General features: G+C 36.2%; 1 protein-coding gene across 16 annotated transcripts in view; it reads left to right on the top strand.

Moving 5' to 3' along the window:
* The window catches only part of myo9ab (myosin IXAb), a 104,149-nt gene that overhangs the window by 64,160 nt on the left and 12,216 nt on the right, over positions 1–27,773 (top strand). For 15 of the 16 annotated variants that reach the window (XR_010893924.1, XM_067379913.1, XM_067379905.1 and 12 more), the window contains 31 exons: positions 2,739–2,855; positions 3,119–3,253; positions 3,753–3,874; positions 4,448–4,589; positions 7,906–8,107; positions 9,862–9,975; positions 10,348–10,429; positions 11,598–11,732; positions 11,818–11,857; positions 12,010–12,132; positions 12,217–12,297; positions 12,375–12,485; positions 15,094–15,216; positions 15,298–15,447; positions 18,256–18,563; positions 18,900–19,820; positions 21,117–21,198; positions 21,348–21,554; positions 22,889–22,989; positions 23,311–23,411; positions 23,497–23,717; positions 23,860–23,976; positions 24,048–24,236; positions 24,315–24,362; positions 24,461–24,572; positions 24,905–24,966; positions 25,249–25,441; positions 25,525–25,653; positions 25,809–25,914; positions 26,018–26,149; positions 26,294–26,417. Coding sequence is in view for 15 of the 16 variants with exons in the window: in XM_067379913.1 (XP_067236014.1) it covers positions 2,739–2,855; positions 3,119–3,253; positions 3,753–3,874; positions 4,448–4,589; positions 7,906–8,107; positions 9,862–9,975; positions 10,348–10,429; positions 11,598–11,732; positions 11,818–11,857; positions 12,010–12,132; positions 12,217–12,297; positions 12,375–12,485; positions 15,094–15,216; positions 15,298–15,447; positions 18,256–18,563; positions 18,900–19,820; positions 21,117–21,198; positions 21,348–21,554; positions 22,889–22,989; positions 23,311–23,411; positions 23,497–23,717; positions 23,860–23,976; positions 24,048–24,236; positions 24,315–24,362; positions 24,461–24,572; positions 24,905–24,966; positions 25,249–25,441; positions 25,525–25,653; positions 25,809–25,914; positions 26,018–26,149; positions 26,294–26,417 (4,830 nt within the window). In the remaining variant the exon portion in view is untranslated. The remainder of the gene's footprint in view (positions 1–2,738; positions 2,856–3,118; positions 3,254–3,752; positions 3,875–4,447; positions 4,590–7,905; positions 8,108–9,861; positions 9,976–10,347; positions 10,430–11,597; positions 11,733–11,817; positions 11,858–12,009; positions 12,133–12,216; positions 12,298–12,374; positions 12,486–15,093; positions 15,217–15,297; positions 15,448–18,255; positions 18,564–18,899; positions 19,821–21,116; positions 21,199–21,347; positions 21,555–22,888; positions 22,990–23,310; positions 23,412–23,496; positions 23,718–23,859; positions 23,977–24,047; positions 24,237–24,314; positions 24,363–24,460; positions 24,573–24,904; positions 24,967–25,248; positions 25,442–25,524; positions 25,654–25,808; positions 25,915–26,017; positions 26,150–26,293; positions 26,418–27,773) is intronic. The other variant, XM_067379911.1, reaches the window with a different exon arrangement.

Genomic DNA, 27,773 nt, shown 5'->3' with positions numbered 1-27,773 from the left:
CACAGTGTCTGAGTTTGTGATCAAAATGTCTCTCAACCTTTAAATGTTAAAATGTTGTGAATAATGAATCATGCAGGGGGTGTTTTATATAATGTTTCGTCCCTCCTCCAGAATTTGGCTAAAAATAAAAAGACAAATCAATAATGCAGCAGTTTCTTCTGCAACACTGAGCATGAGGTTGAGTTATATTATGAAGACAGTTTGAATCCATAAACTTCTGGCTTGAACGTCCTTGAGTCCTTCAACAGCCAATCAGCTTCGCTCTATCCCAGCAGGCCCGGCGACACACGGCAAGTTTCTCATTTAGCTTTTCTTACAGGACGTCAGAGCACCTTTCATCGGCGTTAAGCGGGGAGAGTGTTTTATGTGTTTTGGCTCGTGCGGGTTCAATAAGCAGCATTCTTATTTATGGGCTTCACACATGCTGAAGGAGATTTGTGCACCGCTGGATGTTTAAATCTGTTAAATCAGAGAGACTCCAAGAGTCCGCTACAAGAGATTTCAGAGAGATTCAGAGAGATTCAGAGAGACTCAGAGAGACTCAGAGAGACTCAGGGAGACAGAGAGAGACACAGGGAGATTCAGAGAGACTCAAAGAGACTTAGATAGACTCTGGGAGGCTCCAGGATACTCAGAGAGAGATTTTGAGATAGACAGATAGACTCAGGGATACTCCAAGAGACACAGAGACTCCAAGAGACACAGTGAGATTCAGGGAGACTCCAAGAGACACGGAGAGATTCAGGGAGACTCCAAGAGACACAGAGAGATTCAGGGAGACTCCAAGAGACACAGAGATTCAGGGAGACTCCAAGAGACACAGAGATTCAGGGAGACTCCAAGAGACACAGAGACTCCAAGAGACACAGTGAGATTCAGGGAGACTCCAAGAGACACAGAGACTCCAAGAGACACCGTGAGATTCAGGGAGACTCCAAGAGACACAGAGATTCAGGGAGACTCCAAGAGACACAGAGACTCCAAGAGACACAGGGAGACTCCAAGAGACACAGAGATTCAGGGAGACTCCAAGAGACACAGAGACTCCAAGAGACACAGGGAGACTCCAAGAGACACAGAGATTCAGGGAGACTCCAAGAGACACAGAGACTCCAAGAGACACAGGGAGACTCCAAGAGACACAGAGATTCAGGGAGACTCCAAGAGACACAGAGACTCCAAGAGACACAGAGATTCAGGGAGACTCCAAGAGACACAGGGAGATTCAGGGAGACTCCAAGAGACACAGAGACACAGAGATTCAGGGAGACTCCAAGAGACACAGAGAGATTCAGGGAAACTCCAAGAGACACAGAGATTCAGGGAGACTCCAAGAGACACAGAGACTCCAAGAGACACAGAGACACAGAGATTCAGGGAGACTCCAAGAGACACAGGGAGATTCAGGGAGACTCCAAGAGACACAGAGACACAGAGATTCAGGGAGACTCCAAGAGACACAGGGAGATTCAGGGAGACTCCAAGAGACACAGAGACTCCAAGAGACACAGAGACACAGAGATTCAGGGAGACTCCAAGAGACACAGGGAGATTCAGGGAGACTCCAAGAGACACAGAGACTCCAAGAGACACAGAGACACAGAGATTCAGGGAGACTCCAAGAGACACAGGGAGATTCAGGGAGACTCCAAGAGACACAGAGACACAGAGATTCAGGGAGACTCCAAGAGACACAGGGAGATTCAGGGAGACTCCAAGAGACACAGAGACACAGAGATTCAGGGAGACTCCAAGAGACACAGGGAGATTCAGGGAGACTCCAAGAGACACAGAGACACAGAGATTCAGGGAGACTCCAAGAGACACAGAGACTCCAAGAGACACAGAGACACAGAGATTCAGGGAGACTCCAAGAGACACAGGGAGATTCAGGGAGACTCCAAGAGACACAGAGACTCCAAGAGACACAGAGACACAGAGATTCAGGGAGACTCCAAGAGACACAGGGAGATTCAGGGAGACTCCAAGAGACACAGAGACACAGAGATTCAGGGAGACTCCAAGAGACACAGGGAGATTCAGGGAGACTCCAAGAGACACAGAGACACAGAGATTCAGGGAGACTCCAAGAGACACAGGGAGATTCAGGGAGACTCCAAGAGACACAGAGATTCAGGGAGACTCCAAGAGACACAGAGACACAGGGAGACACAGAGAGACAGAGAGTTTTAAATATATACATAATATTGTGATTGTGTGTGCAAAACAAAACAAAACAAAACAAAACAAAACAAAACAAAACAAAACAAAACAAAATTAAATTAAATTAAATTAAATTAAATTAAATTAAATTAAATTAAATTAAATTAAATTAAATTAAATTAAATTAAATTAAATTAAATTAAATTAAATTAAAGGAAAAATGTTGACTTGGCAAAAATTAATAAGTTGAAGTTGAAGTACTAAAATGACAAACTAAAACTGTGTCTCTCTCTCTCTCTCTCTCTCTCTCTCTCTCTCTCTCTCACACACTCTCACACACACACACACACACACACACACACACACACACACACACACACACACACACACACACACACACACACACACACACACACACACACACACACACACACACACACACACACACACACACACACACACACACACACACACATAAATATATGTATCTCCACTGATTTTATTGCCCTTTTTGATCTTTATTTTTCATTAAACTTTGGGTCAGCTCTGAAAGTAAACGCTGCTGTTGTTTACAGGCGGGGACGGTGAGGGACTCAATGGCGAAGTCTCTGTACGGAGCTCTGTTTGACTGGATCGTCTTCCGCACCAATCACGCGCTGCTCTACAACAAAGACCTGGAGGATGCGGCCAAGGTACAAACACACACATCAGCTGCTCGGAGAGTGTTTCCTGACCTTGTGTGTGTTTATTTGTTCACACAAGCACACAATAATCTTCGGATACATATTTTCTCCCATTTTTGGCGGCAGTTTCTAGCCAGACTTGCATAAGCCGTCCTGAAAGTCACAATGTGGTGAACTCGCGTGCTCACGCTGGTTTCGTGTTCTCCGTTCTCGTGCTGAGATATTTCTAACCCTAATCACTGATGTTGATGTGAAATGTGTCCGTGTTTCAGATCCTGTCCATCGGGGTGCTGGACATCTTTGGCTTTGAGGACTACGAGAACAACAGCTTTGAGCAGTTCTGCATCAACTTTGCCAACGAGACGCTGCAGCATTACTTCAACCAGCACATCTTCAAACTAGAGCAGGTAAAACTCGTGTTTGAAGGTGTTATTGAGATCATTAGTGATGTTTGCTGAGGCGTAACTCCTTTGTTTTGCTCAGGCAAACATTGCTCACATGTTCTTCAGAAAGTCATTATTAATTACACTTCATTAAACACTGGAGTTTGATAACACAAGCAAACCTGAAGGACTCGGTGTGTTTAGATCTTTAAGGGTTTAGAACTTTAAGGGTTGATTTTGGTTTGTTTTTTTGTGGCATAAAGCAAAAGTTCATGCAAAAATGTTTTCAGTGAACTACTCTTTTAAAGGTTAAACATCGATTCACTTCCTCACTTCAAGTATTTAGTTTAATTTATTACGTTTAAACTCTGATATTTATCGATTCACATAATATGCTTTATGAAACGTACTTCCTTAAAGTGAAATAACCTTAAAGTGAATCCATGGTGCTTTTTGATACTTTTTTTTGTTAAAGAAAATTATTCTTGTGTTGATGGTGTCTGTGATGTTTTGGCTCTCTCAGGAGGAGTATCGGTCGGAGGGCATCAGCTGGCACATGATCGACTATATCGACAACACAGCCTGCATCAACCTCATCAGTAAGAAACCCACGGCGCTGCTCCACCTGCTGGACGAAGAGTGCAAGTGCGTCTCAACCACATCACAGAAAGCACATGATATTTGACTGTTTCATTCTGGTCTGTTATGGGTTTCGGTTTCAGGAAGTCACATTGCAGTTATGCGGTTATCATATATTATTCATGTATCCTTGTTTTAGATTTCACAGAAATGTTTATTAAAAAAATATTAAGCTGGAAGCCAATTCTGTTGGATTTTATCGCACTTTATTTAATATGTTTATTCTGTTACAGCATTTATTAGTCTTAATGTTAATTTCAGCATTTACTAATAAATTTTTAAGATCAAAAGTTGTATCTGTTAATGAACTTACATGAAGGTTTAACATTAACAAAGATTAATAAATGCTGAGAAATATATTGCTCATTGATAGTTAATGCATTAGCTAATGTTAACAATGTTAAGTACTACCCATTTTTAAATTAGCTATATAATTTTTATATTGTTACATTATTATTGTTATTATAAACTTTTGTAAAATTTTGATCAAATATTTAGGACTGGTCTAAGTTTCAAACCTTTCTAATAATGTCTGTTTTGAATGGTAAGCTTTACATTTGTCTTGTTGTTGGTTTGTAGTTTTCCGCAGGCGTCTAATCAAACTCTGCTGGACAAGTTTAAGCGTCAACACGAGGGAAGCGGCTACATTGAGTTTCCTGCCGTCATGGAGCCGGCGTTCATCATCCGCCACTACGCCGGGAAGGTGAAATACGGCGTCAAGGTGAGAATGAATGTTTTAGAGAATCTGAATATTGTTGAAGCATGTGCACGTGGAAGCTTGTTTCTGCCACGGAATAAAAAAATAAATAACTTTTTATCTTGCAATTCTGAATTTATAAATCAAAATTGGGAGTTTATATCTCTCAGTTCTGAGAAAAAAGTCAGAATTACAAGATATAAACACACAATTGAAAAATGTCAGAATTATGAGATACAAATTTGCAATTGCTAGAAAAAGTTGGAAATGTTAGATAAAAAGTCGTAATTGTGAGATTAAAAACTCAGTTTCAAAAAAAGACGTAATTGTGAGATTAAAAACTCGCAGTTACAAAAAAGTCGTAATTGTGAGATTAAAAACCTGCAGTTACAAAAAAAGTTGTAATTGTGAGATTAAAAACTCAGTTTCAAAAAAAGACGTAATTGTGAGATTAAAAACTCGCAGTTACAAAAAATTCGTAATTGTGAGATTAAAAACTGTTTCAAAAAAAGTCGTAATTGTGAGATTAAAAACTCAGTTTCAAAAAAAGACGTAATTGTCAGATTAAAAACTTGCAGTTACAAAAAAGTCGTAATTGTGAGATTAAAAACTCGCAGTTACAAAAAAAGTCGTAATTGTGAGATTAAAAACTCAGTTTCAAAAAAAGACGTAATTGTGAGATTAAAAACTTGCAGTTACAAAAAGTCGTAATTGTGAGATTAAAAACTCAGTTTCAAAAAAGACGTAATTGTGAGATTAAAAACTCGCAGTTACAAAAAAGTCGTAATTGTGAGATTAAAAACTCAGTTTCAAAAAGAGACGTAATTGTGAGATTAAAAACTCGCAGATACAAAAAATTCGTAATTGTGAGATTAAAAACTCAGTTTCAAAAAAAGACGTAATTGTGAGATTAAAAACTCGCAGTTACAAAAAAGTCGTAATTGTGAGATTAAAAACTCAGTTTCAAAAAAAGACGTAATTGTGAGATTAAAAACTTGCAGTTACAAAAAGTCGTAATTGTGAGATTAAAAACTCAGTTTCAAAAAAAGACGTAATTGTGAGATTAAAAACTCGCAGTTACAAAAAAGTCGTAATTGTGAGATTAAAAACTCAGTTTCAAAAAAAGTCGTAATTGTGAGATTAAAAAATCAGTTTCAAAAAAAGACGTAATTGTCAGATTAAAAACTCGCAGTTACAAAAAGTCGTAATTGTGAGATTAAAAACTCAGTTTCAAAAAAGACGTAATTGTGAGATTAAAAACTCGCAGTTACAAAAAAGTCAGAATTACAAGATATAAACACACAATTGAAAAATGTCAGAATTATGAGATACAAATTTGCAATTGCTAGAAAAAGTTGGAAATGTTAGATAAAAAGTCTTAATTGTGAGATTAAAAACTCAGTTTCAAAAAAAGACGTAATTGTGAGATTAAAAACTCAGTTTCAAAAAAAGACGTAATTGTCAGATTAAAAACTCGCAGTTACAAAAAAGTCGTAATTGTGAGATTAAAAACTCGCAGTTACAAAAAAAGTCGTAATTGTGAGATTAAAAACTCAGTTTCAAAAAAAGACTTGCAGTTTTTAATCTCACAATTACGACTTTTTTGTAACTGCAAGTTTTTAATCTCACAATTACGACTTTTTTGTAACTGCGAGTTTTTAATCTCACAATTATGACTTTTTTGTAACTGCAAGTTTTTAATCTCACAATTACGACTTTTTCTGTAACTGCTAGTTTTTAATCTCACAATTACGACTTTTTTGTTACAGTTATCTCACAATTACGACTTTTTTGTTACAGTTATCTCACAATTACGACTTTTTTGTAACTGCGAGTTTTTAATCTGACAATTACGTCTTTTTTTGAAACTGATTTTTTAATCTCACAATTACGACTTTTTGTAACTGCGAGTTTTTAATCTGACAATTACGTCTTTTTTTGAAACTGATTTTTTAATCTCACAATTACGTCTTTTTTTGAAACTGAGTTTTTAATCTCACAATTACGACTTTTTTGTAACTGCGAGTTTTTAATCTCACAATTACGTCTTTTTTTGAAACTGAGTTTTTAATCTCACAATTACAACTTTTTTTGTAACTGCGGGTTTTTAATCTCACAATTACGACTTTTTTGTAACTGCGAGTTTTTAATCTGACAATTACGTCTTTTTTGAAACTGAGTTTTTAATCTCACAATTACGACTTTTTTGTAACTGCGAGTTTTTAATCTCACAATTACGTCTTTTTTTGAAACTGAGTTTTTAATCTCACAATTACGAATTTTTTGTATCTGCGAGTTTTTAATCTCACAATTACGTCTCTTTTTGAAACTGAGTTTTTAATCTCACAATTACGACTTTTTCTGTAACTGCGAGTTTTTAATCTCACAATTACGACTTTTTTTGAAACTGAGTTTTTAATCTCACAATTATGACTTTTTTGTAACTGCGAGTTTTTAATCTCACAATTACGTCTTTTTTGAAACTGAGTTTTTAATCTCACAATTACGACTTTTTGTAACTCGCAGTTACAAAAAAGTCGTAATTGTGAGATTAAAAACTCGCAGTTACAAAAAAAGTCGTAGTTGTGAGATAAAAACTTTTGTGAATTTATATTGATATAAATTTTAAAAAGATTCAGAATTGCAAGTTTATATTTCAATTATGACTTTTTTCTCAGTATCGTGAGATCTAAACTTGCAATTACGTGTTATTTTTTTAATTCTGTGGTGGAATCAAGCTTCAATATCTCTGTGTGTGTGTGTGCGCGCGTGTGAGATTAAGTGATCATTTGCATATGTACACACACACTCTCTCTCTCACACACACACACACACCACTTCCAGTGACCTAATTCTGCGATTTAATCTGATTGGTTGGATTGGCCCGTCGGCTAAGAGTGTATCTGGAGCACATGTTTGGCAGAGAGGGTTAAATCTACACGCTACACACTCACACACACATGCAAAAGCGTTGTTGTCTGTATGTTTATTTAGTGTTTACTGGAAAGCGTTTGGAGCAGATGCGACGGTATCAGGGTTGATCATGAGAACAGCTGCTTCACATCAACCATCTTCATTTTGAAATGTGTTAAAATGTTATTTTAGTATCATTGAGATACTATAATAACAGTTTTAGTTTCAGTCATAGTTTTTTGTTTATCCTGGTTTAAAATGGCATACTCATCTTAAATTTTTCATTATGCATGACAAAAATGGTAAAAGACAAAAAACAAATTATCCCTTAAACACTGATTAAAGCTGAAAAATATGAAATGTAATTCCTTGTCCATACTGCTGGGCTGTATTTGAGAGTCACTCGTGTGTCGGATGTGTCCTGCAGGATTTCAGGGAGAAGAACACGGATCACATGCGTCCGGATATCGTGGCTCTGCTGAAGAGCAGCCGCAACGCTTTCATCTGCAGCCTGATGGGAATCGATCCCGTGGCCACCTTCCGCTGGGCCGTGATCCGGGCGTATTTCAGAGCTCTCGTCGCCTTTCGAGAGGCTGGGAAACGCCACACGGAGAAGAAGAGCTCGACGGGTGAGATTATATCACATTAGTACACAAAACACAGATGTCGTTCTAAACCCGTATCATGTGATGCTGATGGACTAAAACAGATCTGTAATGCAGATGTGAGACTCAAACACTCTCACAAACGTTTCTCACTATTACATGAGCGTGAGTGAACATCCCATGATGCAACTGTGCTGTATTATTCATCACCGCAGAAACGCTGCGAATGCTCATACTGAAATATTAAAATATGCGAAGAGTGGAAATGATGCATTTTAGATGCGAACACAGTTTCCCCTGTGAATTTACTCACAGTTTTTAAAGTGATTTTGTTTACATGTTTTACACATTATAATATTGCCAAAGCGTTATGACAAAACAATGACAGAAAAAACTATGTGAGTAATGCTAATAAAAATGTAATAAAGTAAATGATATTAAAATATAAAATATACATTTATTTATAAATATTATATTCTGCTTTTATATATATATATATATATATATATATATATATATATATACATATATACATATATACATATATATATATATATATAGTAGTTTATTTTTTACATTATTAGTTTTATATATATATATATATATATATATATATATATATATATATATATATATGTGTATATATATATATATATATGTGTATATATGTATATATATATATATATATATATATATATATATATATATATATATATATATATATATATATATATATATATATATATATGTATGTATGTATGTATGTATTTTTATATATTAGCATTAACATTTAAGAACAAAGATATAATTATATTGTTATAAGGTATAATATAATTTTTTCACAGAATTTGTTCATTTTCATGTTCGTATTATATATGTTTATAAATAACATTTTATGCATAGTTTTTTATATAAACATTATATATAAACATTAAAATATACGCACAAAGATATTTACTTTTTATTATTTACTTAATTAACACAAGAAAAAATATATATATATAATAAGCAAGTAGAAACAAATATAAATAATCACAAGAATATTTACTTACTTTAATTTGCACATCAGCTATTAAAACATAATGAATATGATGAACTAATATTGATTTATAATAATAATAATTTATTGTTTTCTGGAGTTGCACGTGTCTTTAGATGCTTGCAAATAAATTCAGTTTGTTATAACAAATTTAAAAAAGTAAGTAATATTAAAATATAATTAAACAATAACATTTATTTATATATTTTGCATTGTTTTTATATATTTTTTATGTATTGTAATTTTAATTGTAATTTTAACATTATTTATGGCAAACTTTGTGTTCATTTTATAAACATTTACAAACATAACATTTATTGTTTCCTCTTTATATATATATATATATATATATATATATATATATATATATATATATATATATATATATATATATAATTAAATAGAAACATATATACTGTTTATTATTTACTTTATAAAATAAGCATTTTTATTTGCTTTTTCATATATAATATACAAGTAAACATTTTAAAATCTCTCTCTCTATATATAAAATCAATATAGTACTAAAGTGTTGGTTTCTGGAGTTGAATGTCAGATGTTTGCAAACGGCTCCTCAACAGTTGATCAGATGTGTTTGTGATCATGTGCTTTGTTATTTTATTGAAGTGTTTGTTGTTGCAGAGCCTCAAACAGTCTGAGCGAGAACAACAGGAGACACTTCTGAAACATTTATGAGTCACTCACAGCTTCACTGTGTTTGTTTTCTCTCTCTCTCCAGGCTCTGACGGTCCAGTTCAGCATCAGAAGAGTGTGGACAGCTTCAGTTTCCTGCATCATCCTGTTCACCAGCGGAGCCTTGAGATCCTGCAGCGATGCAAAGATGACAAATACAGTAAGGCTGCAAAGCCCACAGTCCTATTTCCTGTTTCAGCAGAAAAACAGTACAGTGATCCAAACCCGTGTTATTCTTGATAACCAAAACTGAGACCATAAAAACATCTTCGTTGATAAGAAGAGTTCCATCAAAATGACATAATGAAATGATCACAGATCAGAGTTTTGTTGTGAGCGCCTGTGTCTTATCTAACAGTTCCCTGGATATCTTCTTCTCTTGACATTAACTGATGACTGTAAACAGCTGGTAAACGGATGTAGTTTTAAATGGTCACAGAACGTTTTGGACGGGGTTCACACCTGTAGATCTGTGTACCTGTGATTGGATCATCTATATATACTCATTCTCTCTCTGTCTTGTGAACGACAGATTCGTGCGTCAGCAGAAGGAACCCGCGGACGCCGCTATCGGACCTGCAGGGCACAAACACGCTCAGCCAGAAACTGACCAGGTACGGAAGCCCGAAGGGGCCGGAAAACACTGTGGATTAAAGCAGCGATTCCTAAACTTTTTGTCAGCCAAACCCCTTTAACATAAAATATTAACTTGACGTAAATGTTAATAATTTAGCAATGTCATGTTCACAGTTCTCTGATGTTGGTTAATGGTCATATGAGGGAAATTGTGATATTGTAGATAAAATTGCAGATTTTACTGCAATAATTTTTTGTTGTTGTTGTTTATTTATCAAAAATATATAAATGTATTTAAAAATATTAATTAACATTTTTATATATATATATATATATATTATAGCAGGTAAACAAACAAATAAATTAATTTATTTAAAAAATATTAATTAACATTTTAAAATATCTAAATAAAAAACATAAATTATTTTTCAAATATAAATGTCTATTAAAAAATATTGAGATTTTTATTTTAAATTTTTAAAAAGTATACATTTTGAAATATCTAAATCAATTATTTGAAAAATATATTTTGTATAATGTATGAAATATTATATTATAGCAGGTAAGCAAATAAAACACCACAATTTGTCATAATGTGGATACATTAGTAGATTTTACTGCAATTAAAAAAAAATGTAGTCACTTTAATGCACAACTATAATTTATTAAATTTATAAAATGGCAGTATGATAAAAATACATCAATGTTCAATAATTATTAATAATTATAATAAATTTACAAATGTTTTTTAAAAAATATTCATCAAAATATTAATTTATTCATCTATCAAAAATTAATTTAAAAATATTTATTTAAAAAGTATGCATTTTAAATTAATTAGCTAAAAAAAAAAAAAAAAAAAAATATATATATATATATATATATATATATATATATATATATATATATATATATATATTTAAATATATGTATAAAATAATTAAAATTATATTATCGCAGGTTAAAAAACAAAACATTTAATTATTTAGCAAAAATAAAATGTTATTTTTTAATATTACAATTTTAATGCTTCAATTAATTATTAGGTTTCCATCAATCTAGTGAATTAAAGAAGCATTTCATCCAAACTTATACAGTATGACTCTGTTTTGTGTGAAAAGCAAAAGAAGAGGTTTTGTTTAATGTACACTCATATTTTCCATAAAACAGCAGTTGAGTTTGAGTTTATTTGATTTGTGGTTTCAGGGACGGGTTCTCAGGCTGTAACGTCCGTGGCTCGAGGTCCGAGCGCGTCTCCTCGTTCTCCTCCCATGAGGAGGAGGGAATCTTCGTGAACTCGGTGAACAACAAGCTTCTGGAGCGAGCGCAGGGCATACTGATGTGAGTGAGAACACTTCCCGCCGGATCAGCATCAGTTCCGTTCATTCTTATTCACTCTGTCTCAAACTTTCTCTCTTTTCTGAAGGCGAAACAAGAACTACAAGATGAAGCCGAGTCTCCCGAAGGTAAACGTCCCACTCTCGCTTTATATAAGGCAGTTTTATGTGTCTTGTAATTAATTAATTCACTGTTTTTAGCATGTTAACAGATGCATTCAAGCTCAGTCACATGATCAGTCATTTCATCTTGTGTCATGAATGTGTTTTTGTGTCCTCAGCACCTGCTGGACGTAAAATCCCTGAAGTATCTGAGCTGCCTGACGCTTCACGACCGCATAACCAAATCCCTGCTACACCTGCACAAGAAGAAGAAGCCGCCCAGCATCAGCGCTCAGTTCAACGTGAGGATCTGACTCGTTTAACACTTACTCAGTGTGTCGTATCTGGAGCACGAGAACTGAATCAGTGTTGTGTCTGTGATGCAGGTGTCTCTGAACAAGCTGATGGAGACGCTGGGACAGTCGGAGCCATACTTTGTGAAATGCATCCGGTCGAATGCGGAAAAGGTGCGTTTTGTGTCTTATTTCTGTTGCTGCGTCACTAGATTTAGATGCACAGTTTGATTTTCCTTGTTCTTTCGTAGCTTCCTCTGCGCTTCAACGACGCACTGGTGTTGAGACAGCTGCGGTACACTGGGATGCTGGAGACGGTGAGGATACGGCAGTCCGGATACAGCGTCAAATACAGCTTTCAGGTGAGAAATCACTCGTGAACACGTTTCTGTAGCGCTTTATACAAGACTGAGTGTGTCAGAGCAGCGTTGCTGTGATAAACAGGAAGATGATGCAATTTCATCAGTAATGATACATTGAAGCAGATCTAAAAACAAAACAGTGATTCAGTTCAGTAACAGCGTCAATGTTGAAAATTTCATCAATTATGAAAAATTCAGTTCAGTTCAATGTTGATTCAATTCAGTTCAATAAGGGTGTCAATGTTGAAAATTTCATCAATTATGAAACCAATTCAATTCAGTTCAAAGTTGATTCGATTCAGTTCAATAACAGCGTCAATTTTGCAAATTTCATCAATTATGAAACAAACTGAATTCAGTTGATGTTGATTCGATTCAGTTCAATAACAGCGTCAATTTTGCAAATTTCATCAATTATGAAACAAACTGAATTCAGTTGATGTTGATTCGATTCAGTTCAATAACAGCGTCAATTTTGCAAAGTTCATCAATTATGAAGCAATTTCAATTCAGTTCAAAGTTGATTCAATTCAGTTCAATAACCGTCAATTTTGCAAATTTCATCAATTATGAAACAAACTGAATTCAGTTCGATGTTGATTCGATTCAGTTCAATAACAGTGTCAGTTTTGCAAAATTCATCAATTATGAAACAATTTCAATTCAGTTCAATGTTGATTCGATTCAGTTCAAAACAGCGTCAATGTTGAAAATTTCATCAATTATGAAACAAACTGAATTCAGTTCGATGTTGATTCGATTCAGTTCAATAAGTGTCAATTTTGCAAAGTTCATCAATTATGAAACAAACTGAATTCAGTTCAATGTTGATTCAATTCAGTTCAATAACAGCGTCAATGTTGAAAATTTAATCAATTATGAAACAATTTCAATTCAGTTCAATGTTGATTCGATTCAGTTCAAAACAGCGTCAATGTTGAAAATTTCATCAATTATGAAACAAACTGAATTCAGTTCAATGTTGATTCAATTCAGTTCAATAACAGCGTCAATGTTGAAAATTTCATCAATTATGAAAAATTGAATTCAGTTCAAAGTTGATTCAGTTCAAGGACAGCGTCAATTTAGCAAATTTCATCAATTATGAAATGAATTGAATAAAACTATAAAGCAGTTCTAAACAGAAAATAATGATTCAACTCAATTCAGTTCAATGTTGATTTAATTCAGTTAAATAACAGCGTCAATGTTGCAAATTTCATCAACTATGAAATGAATTGAATGAAACTATAAAGCAGTTCTAAAATGAAGATTAAAATCAATTCAGTTCAATGTTGATTTATTTCTTTTCAATAACAGCATTGATGTTGCAAAGTTCAATTATGAAACAAATTCAATTCAGTTCAGTGTTGATTCAGTTCAATTCAATATCAGCGCCAGTGTTACAAATTTAATCAATTATGAAATGAATTGAACGAAACTATAAGGCAGTTTTAAAAAGAACATAATGATTCAACTCAATTCAGTTCAATAACAGTTTAAATGTTGCAAAGTTCTTCAATTCTGAAACAATTTTAATTCAGTTCAGTTCAATAACAGCGTTGATGTTGCGAAGTTCAATTATGAAACAAATTTAGTTCAGTTCAATGTTGATTCAGTTCAGTTAAATGTTGATTTTAATTCAGTTCAATAACAGTGTCAATGTTGCATAGTTCAATTATTAAATAAATTGAATTAACTAAAGCAGTTTGAAAAAGAAAATAATAATTCAATGGTTATTATATATAATTTAATGGTTTAATGGTTACTTAATTCAGTTCACTAACGGCATCGATGTTGCAAAGTTCAATTATGAAACAAATTCAATTCAGTTCAATTTTGATTGTTCAGTTCAATAACAATGTTGTAAATTTCATCAATTATGAAATGAATTGAATGAAACTATAATGAGGTTATAAAAAGAAAAATAATAAAATAATAAAAAGAAAATAATAAAATAATAATTCAACTCAATACCGGTCAGTGGTGATTTAATTCAGTTCAATAACATCGTTGATCTTGCAAAGTTCATCAATTATGAAATGAATTGAATAAAAATATAAAGCAGTTCTAAAAAGAAAATAATAATTCAACTCAGTTCTGTTCAGTGGTGATTTAATTCAGTTCAATAACAGCATCGATGTTGCAAAGTTCAATTATGAAACAAATTAAATTCAGTTCAATTTGGATTGTTCAGTTCAATAACAGTGTCAATGTTGTAAATTTCATCAATTATGAAAAGAATTGAATGAAACTAAAGAAGTTCTAAAAAGAAAATAATAATTCAACTCAATTCCGTTCAGTGGTAATTTAATTCAGTTCAATAAGTGTCAATGTTGCAAAGTTAATCAATTATGAAACAGTTTCAATTAAGTTCAATGTTGATTCAATTCAGTTCAATAACAGCGTTGATGCTGCAAATTTAATCAATTATGAAACAAATTCAACTAAGTTCTGTTTGATTCAATTAAATTCCAAAACAGTATTGCTGTTGCAAAGTTTTTCAGTTATGAAACAGATCTGATTCAGCTGTAAAGCAGCTCTACAGAACAGAATAGGTCATGTTACCCATGAATCGCTTCACGGAGCTCGTTGTTTGTCTCTCCAGGATTTTGCTCATCATTTCCATGTGATGTTACCGGCTGGATTTCACGCCACTCAAGCGGCCATCAGACAGTTCCTGCAGAACTCAGACCTCGATCCCAGCGGGTATCAAGTGGGCAGAAACATGGTAACAAACGCGTCCGCATTCACACTGCTGGTTACGATCGATCGGGTCGTGACACTGACAGCGGTGTTTGTCTTTCTCCAGGTGTTTTTGCGCGAGCAGCTGCGTCAGAGGCTGCAGGACGAGCTTCATCAGGAGGTGTTGAGGAGAATCGTGTGTTTGCAGAGGCGCTTCAGGACGCTGCAGGAGAGAAAACACTTCTGCCGTCAGAGACGAGCCGCCCGTGTCATTCAGGTATATGTTGGAAATATATGTCACTGATAAAATGAAGTTATTATCCATGAGAGAATGCCTCGCTGTGAATTTACCACAATTAAAAACAAAACATGGTAAAATCACTGTAATGGACCAACCTTAAATGGCCTATTGGTTTTATAAAATGGTGGCAGGGTCACATAAACTCAATATATATATATATATATATATATATATATATATATATATATATATATATATATATATATATATATATATATATATATATATATATATATATATATATATAATGTTACATATACAATTATTTAAAAATATATGATTTTAAAAATGTGTGTATGTATGTGTATATATATATATATATATATATATATATATATATATATATATATATATATATATATATATATATATATATTTATATATAATGTTACATATACAATTATTTAAAAATATATGATTTTAAAAATGTGTGTATGTATGTGTATATATATATATATATATATATATATATAATATATATATATATAATATTATTTATACATATATATGTATATATAGATATATATATATATATATATATACACGTTATGTAATTTTTTAAAAAGATGTATAAATTGTTTTTCAAAATATGTAAATTGTTGAAAAAATATAAAAAAAATTAAAATACATATTTTAAAAATATATAAATGTAAAAAATGTCCTTTTGAAATGTATACAAAATTTTCAAAAATTATATAAATTTAAAATATATAGTTTAAGAAGTATATACATTTAATATAAAAAATTAAATTTTACAAAATATAAATGAATATTTATTTTAATATTTATGTATATATTTTAACTATTAAAATGTATTATACATTTTTAAATAATTACATTTAATAATAAAATAATCACAATAAACAATTCCACCATATAATCATTCTATAACCAAATTATTGGTGCATTTAATATACATTTTAAACTATTATGGATGCAAATATAAACTATTTTACAGTGGCTTCAAAAAGGCAGAATAAACTGGAATTGAAATAGAACTAAATGTAGAATTTGTGCTAGAAGTTAAACGAATCTCAAAGAGGAGAATGTTAATGTTTTTAGAAGAATCATCAGGGCGTGAAGAGCGTCACCGTTTGAGAGGCTGAACGTTCCCGTCTTTGACCCGCTGCACTATAGAAGTTTGTCCTTCCTGTTCCTGATCAAATAAACCATCCCGAGAATTTGCGTAAACCAGAGATACACTTTCAGCAGACACATGTGTGGACAACGAGTTTCTAGCCTCAGACCTCCAGATTCATATTGCACACAAACCTGGGAAGCACATTCACAAGCTGGCAAACTCTAATCTGATCGGCTGATTTTATGAAATTTCACAGACAGGTTTATATCCGTCTGCCTGATAACAAAGTCATGTTTACAATGTTTGAGGTTTGATAAGGTGAACGCTTTTGAGGAATAACTGATAACAGGATTCATTCGTGAAATCGTCAAACACATTTGTTTTCTCGGCTCATACGATGTTTTGAAGTGTTTTAAGGCAGAGAACGTTCTCAAACGATACTGATATTGTTTGTTTGATTTAGTGGAGCACAAAGGGAAGATCTGTGAAGGTTTTTCTCAAGTCATCTGTTTTATTGTGCTGCCAAAACTAGTTTTCAGCATGTGCCGAAGGTTTAGCAGCCGCGATGTGCCTTTCAAAACAAAGAGCCGCTTTCATGTCAGAGAGACTTTTAAAATTTATTTTCACAAACATGTGGCGCTTGACAAACAAGATGTTACGCAAAAGCGCAGAGGTTTGATAAGATGCATGTGTGCGGCATTTCATGTTGTCACTTTCTATCACATAATATTGAAAACAAAGTATTGGATTGTTCTATACAGAATAACAAGCGCTCAGATAATAAACCTATTCAACACAAGATAAAATATTGCATTGATTTACAAAACTCCCAAAAATTACATGCAATAAAGCAGTAAAAGAAAATAAAGGTATTAAAATGAAATGAAAACAAACTAATACATAATAACACAATAACTGTGATTTTACCACAATTTAAAAAACATGGTAAAGGTACTTTAATGATCAACCTTTTGATTTTATGAAATGGTGGCATGATAAAATACACAAATATTCAATAAATAATTACATTTTTAAAATAATTATTTAATAACTACATGCATAAACTATTTAGATATTTCTTTAAAAAAATATACAATTATTTAGATTATATACATTTGAAACATATATAAATTATTTTTAAAAAAAATTAAACATATGCCATAATTGATTTTAAAGTATTTTTTAAATATAAAATATATTCATTTTAGAAATATGTAAATATATCCTTTTGACATTTATACTATATATATATATATAATATGTGTAAAAAAATATATTAAAAGTGTGTGTGTGTATATATATATATATATATATATATATATATATATATATATTATAATATATTCAAATATATATTATAATAATTGTATAATATTATAAGTATATTATTATAATCAAATATATAAAATAACTATTAGATATCAAACTCAATTCAAATGTTATTATTCCAATCAACAAAACCCCAACCAATTACATGCAATAAAGCAGTAAAATAAAATAAAATTAGAACAAAATATAACACGAGCACAAAAAAAAAAATTAAAGTTAAAAAAGTAAGCTCAGCTTAACTGTCTGTGTATAGAGTAACATAACATAATTTATAATGCACATGCTACTTTTAATAAATAGGCAGCATTCAGTATATACTGGATGGTGAGCTAATGTTCTCATATCCATTCTCTCATGTCTCTTTCTCACCGCAGCACTGGTGGCGTGACTGCTTGACTCGTGCAGACGAGGGTGCACGTGACTCTGAGCTCCAGCAGGGGGCAGCAGTGTGTCTTCAGGCGGCCTGGAGAAGCTACAGAGAGAGACGTCAGTACCTGCAGCAGAAGAGAGCGGTGCAGCTCATCCAAAGACGATGGAGGAGATTCCTCCAGAGGCGCGAGAGAGCGGCAGGCCTTATACAGGCCGTCTGGAGGACGCACAGACAGAGACACAGATTCCTGCAGCAGCGCAGGGCCGCCGTCACGCTACAGGCCGCCTGCAGGGGGTGCCAGGCTCGTCAGCGGTAACTACATTTGCATTTATGTATTTGCCAGATGTTTTTATCCAAAGCCACTTGCGTTGCATTCAGGGGAAAGATTTGTATTCATGATTTCCCTGGGAATTGAACCCATGACTTTGGCCATGAGCTAAACCGGAATGATGCCCTAATTATTCATTTATGATACATGGACTAAATAAATATCCATTTATATTTATTCAATGGATTCATCTATGATGAATTATTGAATAATCACATTACCACCTCGGGTGTCTAATAATTCAATGGTCATCAATCGTTCCTTCACATATTAAATATCTTTTAAAGATTCATGTTTTAAGATGCTGTATTGTTCCCAAGGTGCCACACTCTGCGAGAGCTGCGACAAGGAGAGAAAACCCTCAATGATGAAGAGCATCCAAACACTGTGACCAAAAGTTTGCACATCCCTCAAAACACAACCGTACAGCTGTCAGAGAAGTCTGAGGAGGTACAGGAAAACCAATCCACTGAACCTCCTAGAATCGTTGACGACAGCACACTAAAGAGCCGATCCAAGCGAGAAAGCAGGAGGCAACGGGAACTCGAGCAGGCTACCTTCAGTTTAGAGCTGCTCAAAGTCCGCTCCAGTTCTGCGTCAATCTCGGAGCCATCTCAAATAATGGACTCCTCGCTTCCTGCTCAAATCCCTCTCTCCAAACATCTTACTTCCTCTCCTCAGGCCTCCACAGATAGCCAGGAAAGCTTCGAGCTCCTTCACACTGAGTTGGCCACGTCCGAATGTCAAGTTTCCGAACCCGAGCCAATGGATGAGATCCAAACCAGCCCGCCGTCCTTCAAACCCCACTTCTACATCGCCGATGATGACGACAGTTCGCTCAAAAGTGCGCCACAGACGCCGACCCGCACCGAGAAGAAGGAGTCAGTGGTGGTTATCATCAGCATGCAGAAGGAAGATCCTGTAGACCAGAGCAGTCTAGAAGCTCTGGAAAGACTTGAGATGGAAGCGGAGGAGATCCAGCAGGAATCGCTCTCGAATGGAGCTTCCGCTCTGGATCATCCAGATGTCCATTTGACCCGTGAACCTCAAGCCAATCATGGCTTGGTCACTTCAACCCCCTCCAAACCCCTCCAGCTGGACTTGAGGGGAGCAGCGGCAGTGACTTCGGAGCCCATGAAGGATGTTCCGAAGAAGTTTGTTTCTCAAAGCATCAGCATAAGTATGAAAGAGAAAGCTAATCTGGCCTTCTCTCCCAAACGCAGCCGTCTCACCTTCTCCAAGTGAGTTTACGTTCACTCAGACAGTATTTATACAGCTTTTAACTCTTTCCCCACCAGCGTTTTTGAAAAAAGTTGCCAGCCAGTGTATCTGTTGTAGGATCACTCCCCTGATCTCAAGAGGCGCTCTAGCGACTGACACTAGAGACTGTGGTCTTTAGCCTTGTTAGAGCGCCCGACTCAAATACTGGCGGACCCGGGTTTGAGTCCTGCTTAGAGTGAGCATTTAGAACAGGAGGGGTTACATTGGTGCCGTGATCCGGGTAGGAGTGAGTTTTAGGGGGGTGAGTGTAACAAACGTAGGCAGGTAAGAGCTGTGTATATAAACCTCACTGCCCTGATCTCAAAAGGTGCTCTAACGACTGACACTAGAGATTGCGGTCTTTAGCCTCTTTGCTAGAGTGGCTGACTCCAATACTGGCGGACCCGGGTTTGAATCCTGCTTAGAGTGGGCAGTTAGAATAGGAGGGGTTACATTGGTGCCGTGACCCAGATAGGAGTGAGTTTTGTAACAAGCGTTGGCCGGTAAGAACCGTGTATGTAAACCTCACTCCCCTGATTTCAAGGGGCACTCTAGCAGCTGATGCTAGAGACTGTGGTCTTTAGCCTCCTTGTTAGAGCACCCAAACTCCCATGCCAGCGGATCCGGGTTTGAGTCCTGCTTAGAGCGGGCAGTTCAGACGGGAGGGCTTACACCAGTGTTTTAAAGTTTCACAGCCCCCAGAATATTGTGTTGAATATCTGAACATGCAATATATCAAAAGAAAGAACAGAGCCTCTGCTTTTAAAACCCATTTTATTCTAGTTTCTTTGTTTCTTTTTTTATCAACATTTGAATGTTGAAATTCACCATTTTGAGCAAAAAGCCATTTTGTCAATGGCTACTGTCTGGATGGGATTCAGAACGATGATCAAAACAGAGATGGTTTAGATCGAGTCCATCAACACCCCCAAATCTTCACAGTCCAATAGCTTGTCCTGGGTTGACATTTCATTCAGTAACATTAGGCAGTTTTGATTTATATGCGGTTTAATTTTGATGATTGCGTTATTCATATATGCATCTGCTTACATATGCTATTGATTGTTTCTGCTGCTTCTTCGCCTGTGTTTTGATCAGGAGATTCTGTACTCTTTCAGAAGATGTGTAATAGCGCCCCCTACCATATAATGGCGAAAAAGCCTCAAAATTCCGTCGGTGGCGGGGAAAGAGTTAAAAAGATATTCCTGCTTGACATTTAGACATTTTTAGGTGTTCTCAAATGGGACAGATTGTGATCGGTGTGTGGTTTTTTTCAGGTCGGACAAAGACCTGGTGAATCAGGAACGGTCACTGGCGATCCAAAGAGAAGCGGGATTCAGATCACTAAAAAACAGAGAGGTAAGCGCAGACAAAACACAGAGAAATTTCATTTGTTCAGGTACCAAGTAGTGGTGAGATGTCTCTCTTAGGTCCAGGATTATGAGTTCTGACTCTTTCCTGAGATCGTGTCTATCAGTTGATTTGACATCATCAATGTGAACGATCAGGTGACCGGAGCCGGTCGTAAAAAGAAAGCGCGCATGGCCGGGACGCGCTCTGATTTCCTGACCCGTGCCTGTAGCACGGAGGTGGATTCTGATGATGATGAGGATGACGAATACGAGTACACACCTGTGCTCTCTCACACCCTGCCTCACCCAGAATCCCCCAGTTCACCCGACACCGACCCGGCCAGCCACAGCGACTCCGAGATGGTAAAACCGAGCGCGGAAGCGACCGCGGAGCTTTGCACACTGATCCAACCGCACATGATGCGTTCTCTAGCAGAACCCTGTAGAGTGTTCCCCCGATGTGTTCTAGAACATATCAGGGATCATTTTTCAAATGAATATTTTTAAATTCTGGCATTAAATTGCCTTCATGTCGTTCCACACCCATGCGACTTCCATTGTGCTAGCTTAAAGGTTCCTAATATAGTTTTACAGTTCTCCTACGATATGTTTACATGCATACAAGGTCAAAAACACTTCAATTTTCTCATAATAACCATTGCAGCATCAGCTCTTTTCTCACAGAGTCTGAAATGGTTAGATCAAAGATTCGATCTCTCTAAACCCTGCCTTTGCCTGCTCTGATTGGTCAGATGGCCCAGTTCTGATTGGTCTACCATTAACAGTGCGTATAGGAAACCAAATGCTATGACATATCTGAACAGTGTTTAAGGGCGGGTCAAAGTAGACATTGTTCACAGGCAGCCAGTGAAAATCACACATTGGCATTATGCAAATTAGTAACTTCCTTCGAGCAGGAAGACTGGAATTACTGATGACTCTTTTCAGGCAGTTCAGAATTGCTTCTTTCTTTAAGGAGACAATATCTCCATTTATCTGTACTTCAATCTTTGAAACATAAAAATAAATAATTCAAATTATTAATGATGGAAGAAGGAAAGTCAAAGGGATTCGACATGATGGTGAGTAAATGATGACAGAATTTGTGCAAAACTACCTCTTTAATGTTTGGTCAGTGTGCAAACCTGCTAACGCCTCTTGACTGACCACAACCGTTGATCTCTTTCATAACCAAATCTCAGCTGCTTTTCTAGATAGGACTAATCAAATAGAAGACTAATAAACCTGACTGGATGAGGCTGCCATGTTTAGATTAATCATTACTCTATGAAGACTTTCTTTTCGAGAATTTCAGGTCTTGAACACGAGACTTTCTCCTACTGGATCTCATGTGTCATTTTCTGTTCACTTCTGACAACTTTTTTTATTGATGAATATCGAGTTTGCAAGTTAAGAAGCATGTGACTATCATTTAACATGGAAAGGATGGGATTTCTCCATTACTCACTCATTCATTCTCTTTTCTAAAACACCCTCTCTTTCTCTCATACTTTCCCTCATGTGAGTTGGGGTTGGTGTCTTTACACTGTTTAGTGGTTTAAGTGAAACACTCATCAGCCTAAAACGAAACCAGAACCTTGTTCCTGGAGATCTGATAACCATTCAGTTTTGTCTCATGTTTGCAAAGCACTTACGTACGATCTGATTCTGATTCTGCATTTGCTTTCCATCTCAAGTCGTCTCAGAAAGAGCAGAAGAGGATCCAGAAGACCATGTCCTCAGGGGACCTTGGGAAAATGGATTCACTCAGGAAGTCCATGTCGCACACAGATAGCAGGTCAGAGGAGGTTCATTCTCGTGTTCATTTCTTTAATGAAAACTGTAACCAAATATGTTTTGACAACCTTTTTTTCTCATGTCTGAGACAAGATGACGATGAGACCGTATAATTTATCATGAACTGTGATTATATAATCATGCAAAAAGATGAGTAAAATGTAGTTCAAAAAATAAAAATTCTCAGGGTTTTAGTTAACTAACAGAGGACTAAGACCAAAAAAAAAAAAAAAAATTCCTGCAACTAGTCGACATGAAATCAGAATTAACGGTTTATTTTCATGACTTCATGCATCTTTCGACCAAACAACATTGTCCGTAGGGTCAGAGGCAAAATGCGCTTCTGGAGTAAGAGCAAACATGGAGATAAGATGTCCACCAGGGGGCGCTCAGATGACTCAGAGCTCGCCGATGGGAGGAACGGTGTGTGCCATTTTTTTTTTTACTAATACTGAATCTAATTTTTGTTCCAAATGTGCCTTTTCCTAATATGGTTTCTCTCTCCCAGACTCTCCTCCTGGAAGCCCTGAGCATGCTGGTCTATCTGAGCGCGGACGGGACAGCAAGGAGAACCGCGAACCGATAATGGGAATGATGTCGATGAAGAGGAGACGCAGTTTGAAGATCAGCAGTGTTTCTCTAGAACCTGCAGCCTGGCAGAACGACTCCCTGCACATCCTCACCAGCACCGCAGACTATCGTAGCATGAACGACTTCCTCATGAAGAAGGTGTGCGCTTGACTTCTGCGCTACTTGAGTTTTTTATGTGACAATTTTGCGGAATGGATCAAAAGTCAAAATATGATTAAAAAGCCTTGAGCATCATCATATTAGCCAAAGTATTAAATATCTGTTTTCTGATGTTTTGAAGATTGGCGATCTAGAAGCTGAAGATGGTCAGAAGGACACACCTGTGGACGTGGTGTTCAAGAAGGCCCTGAAAGAGTTTCGCCTCAACATCTTCAACTCCTACTCTACTGCTCTGGCTGTGAGTTTCAGAAATCCTGAAAACTTCTTCTCATCCCTAAAATCCCAAGCCTAAATGTGTGTCTTCCTCAGATGGATGATGGCAGGAGCATTCGTTATAAAGATCTCTACGCTCTGTTCGAGCACATTTTGGAGAAAAGCATGCGTCTAGAGCAGAGAGACTGGAGCGAGTCGCCTGTTAAAGTCTGGGTCAACACGTTCAAAGTCTTCCTCGATGAGTTCATGACCGAACACAAGCCAATGGATGGAACCATTAGTAAGGTAAAACGTGTCTCTGGATCCACGAATGAACATCATCCTCAAACACTCTTCTGACAGTCTGTGTATGATGTTTTTCAGGCTCCTAAACCTGAGAGAAAGAAGAGGAGGAAAAAGGAATCAGACACTGTCAGTCCTAATTTTAGATCATTAATCTTGTGTATTATGGATTATGAATCCTTGGTAAGAGTCTATTAACATCTTCAGCATTCTACTGCCCTCTGCAGGTGGAAGAGCACATGGGTCACATCTTTAAATCCACTCAGTACAGCATCCCGACCTACTGCGAGTTCTGTTCTTCTCTCATCTGGATGATGGACAAAGCGTGTGTCTGCAAGCGTGAGTCCTGTTTAACAATTTGTATATTTCAGTCTGGGAAAGTTTTCGCTCGTAACATCGGAATAGCTCAAAACGGGACTCAAGCAAGAGTGTTTTCATAACCTCATAGTCTGGAGTGTCTCTCTCTTTATCTCTTCTCTTTTATTTTGATCTCAGTCACTAAGTGTCTGTCTGCTAGTCTGAGAGCAGCGTAATCAGATTCCTGTAAATTCATCCATTTCTTCTGGACCTGATCAATAACGGCCTCTTGCGTCACTGTCTCATATTCCTGTTGATCTGAAAAGGAAATAGTCCTCAGATCCACTCAGTGCTCGTTTCTTTGTCTTCTTCAGTCTGTCGCTATGCGTGCCACAAGAAGTGCTGTCTGAGGATGACTACCAAATGCAGTAAGAAGGTAAGACCACCTTAAAACAGTGGTTGACCGACATATATATTGGCTATTTGATACCCTACGCTCTAGATAATGGATTTGACCATTAAAAACCCTTATCGGTCAGCCACTGATCTTAAATGCGTATACTCTCTCATTTTCTCTTTTATTTGATAAATGATCTTTCTGTGCCATCTTCAGCTGTATGTGACTCATCTATGTGAATCTTTGTGACTTCATTCCAGTCATATTTTTTCATGTAATTCATTTCTGTACGTCTGTCTGTGTGTGTTTGTGCGCGCCCAGTTTGACCCCGAGCTGTCTTCACGGCAGTTTGGCGTCGAGTTGTCTCGTTTAACGAGCGACGAGAGAGCCGTCCCGCTGGTGGTGGAGAAACTGATCAACTACATCGAGATGCACGGCCTCTACACTGAGGGCATCTACCGGAAGTCTGGATCCACCAATAAAATCAAAGAACTCAAGCAGGGACTGGACACCGGTGAGCTACACGTGAACGCCATCTTCTGATAACATTTATTCAAGTAGAAACTTTCATTGACAGCGTCGCATGTTTGCCTTCAGATGCGAACAGTGTGAGTTTAGATGACTACAACATCCATGTGATCGCAAGTGTCCTGAAACAGTGGCTGCGTGACCTTCCTAACCCCCTCATGACCTTTGAACTTTACGAGGAGTTCCTCAGGGCTATGGGTATGTGCGCTTCGGGCCAGATTCAGACTTATTTTCTTACTTAGTCACCCTGAAATCAAAACGGACATTTGTTTTTTTTCTAGAAAAACTACTCATAATTTGAGCTGATTTACATTGATATAATGGAGTGTGTTTTGTCATGTTGGTCGGTGTAGGTCTGCAGGATAAACGTGAGGTGGTTCAGGGGGTTTATTCAGTCATTGATCAGCTCAGCAGAACTCACCTGAACACACTGGAGAGACTCGTATTCCACCTGGTCCGGTGAGACATTTCAGCCTCATGACAGCCTGGATGGTTTTTGCTACAGCAGTTTTACCATGGTCGACTTACTGTATGTTTCATGACTTACCTCGGTTTGTTTCAGGATCTCATTCCAAGAGGACACAAACCGCATGTCTGCAAACGCGCTGGCCATCGTGTTTGCACCCTGCATACTGCGCTGTCCCGACACCACTGACCCGTTACAGAGCGTCCGGGACATCGGCAAGACCACTGCGTAAGATGCTACCTTCACAAGCATACTATTTTATATATTTGTAAAACAGTTAAATACCGTCCAGTCCAGTTATAACTGAAATGGTGATTTAGCATGTTCAATGCAATTTTGTGTGAAATGTCAGTTTGATCTTTATCTTCTCAGATGTGTGGAGCTGATCATCTGTGAGCAGATGAGGAAATATAAAGCCCGCCTGAAGGACATCAACACGTTGGAGTTTGCTGAGAGCAAAGCCAAGAGTCGCCTGACGCACATCCGCCGCTCGATGGTGAGTGATACGAGGCCTCAGAGCTCCAGACTTGCCCAGGATCTGCACCCGATGCTGCCACACTCATGACTTTCCACATTTTTAGCCCCCTACCCATTTTGTGACATGTCACTTTCCATGCATATGGTACATACTTTTGTGCGCCATGTATTTTAGAGGCACAAATCCCATCTTCCCAATGTGAGAACTGCTGAATAACTTAGATCAAATATTAATGACTTTAATGATGCTTTAACTATTTATATTTGACAGCTTATTTTAGGCTAAATCTGACAAAAAATGTAAGTATCTGTCTATCTATTAGGGGTATAATGGTACACAAACATGATGGTTCAGTATGTACCTCGGTTTTGAAGTCACTGTTTGGTACAGCAGGGGGAGAAAACTAAACATAAAATTGCTTCTTTTTTTATTAAACAGTGGTTAATTGAAAAAAATGTTTTTAATTACTTTTAAATTACTCAGATTCATTTTTTTTAAATTGTGACTATTAAATAATTAAGACTTTACTAACAGGTAAAATAAATATAATGTATATATAAGGTAATATAGTGCATATATTTAGTGAAATGCTGCCCTCGAGATTTAATTTCTCAAGTGAACTAACATGCTGTGGACACTGAATGACTTGCCTGAGGTAAATATAATGCTATGCGAGATAATATTCTTAAGCTATTTTATTGACGTCTTTCTGCGTTTGAAACACTGGTCGAGAGATTACACGTAAACATATCTATGCATAGATTGTCTGTTCTTCTTCTGCGCTTTTTCAACAATTTCAACAAAACATATATACAATACAACGAAATTTGCATTACTGTGCGCCCCCTTCTGGATTGGAGTGTGGATCGCCTGTGACTGTTGGAACCGAGCTGTGTTGTCCATGCCATGGCGGTTTGGGACGAATATATATGTCCATTGGTCATGATTTTGCCAAGTAAAACATGTTCCTGGATCAAAATCTTTGTTGGATTAGGTTTAGGGGTAGGAATAGGTTTAAGACTAAATTTTCAGACTGGAATGTTGTTCCAGGATCAACAAAAATGTTGATTCAGGAACATGTCTGTCTTGGCAAAATGACAGTGACCTGTACCGTTTCACCCCTAATATCTATCTATCTTTCTATATTCTAATTATTTTTATGTTTGTTTAATGTTTACTGATAGATTTAAATCATACAAATCAGTGTTTTAAACTGTATTCAGTCATGTCCCAACTTCTGGGATACAGAGTTGCAAAAATGATCAAATCTAACAAAATAAATTTTAAAATGGCTAATATAATATTGAGTTTAACATTCTCAGGTGGACTATCACTTGCAGCTCCTTTCACTGATCATTTGCTGAAAAAGATAAA

Source organism: Chanodichthys erythropterus, chromosome 24 (assembly GCF_024489055.1).
Source record: "Chanodichthys erythropterus isolate Z2021 chromosome 24, ASM2448905v1, whole genome shotgun sequence".
Classification (NCBI taxonomy): Eukaryota; Metazoa; Chordata; class Actinopteri; order Cypriniformes; family Xenocyprididae; genus Chanodichthys; species Chanodichthys erythropterus.
This window is presented reverse-complemented; position numbering and strand designations above follow the sequence as displayed.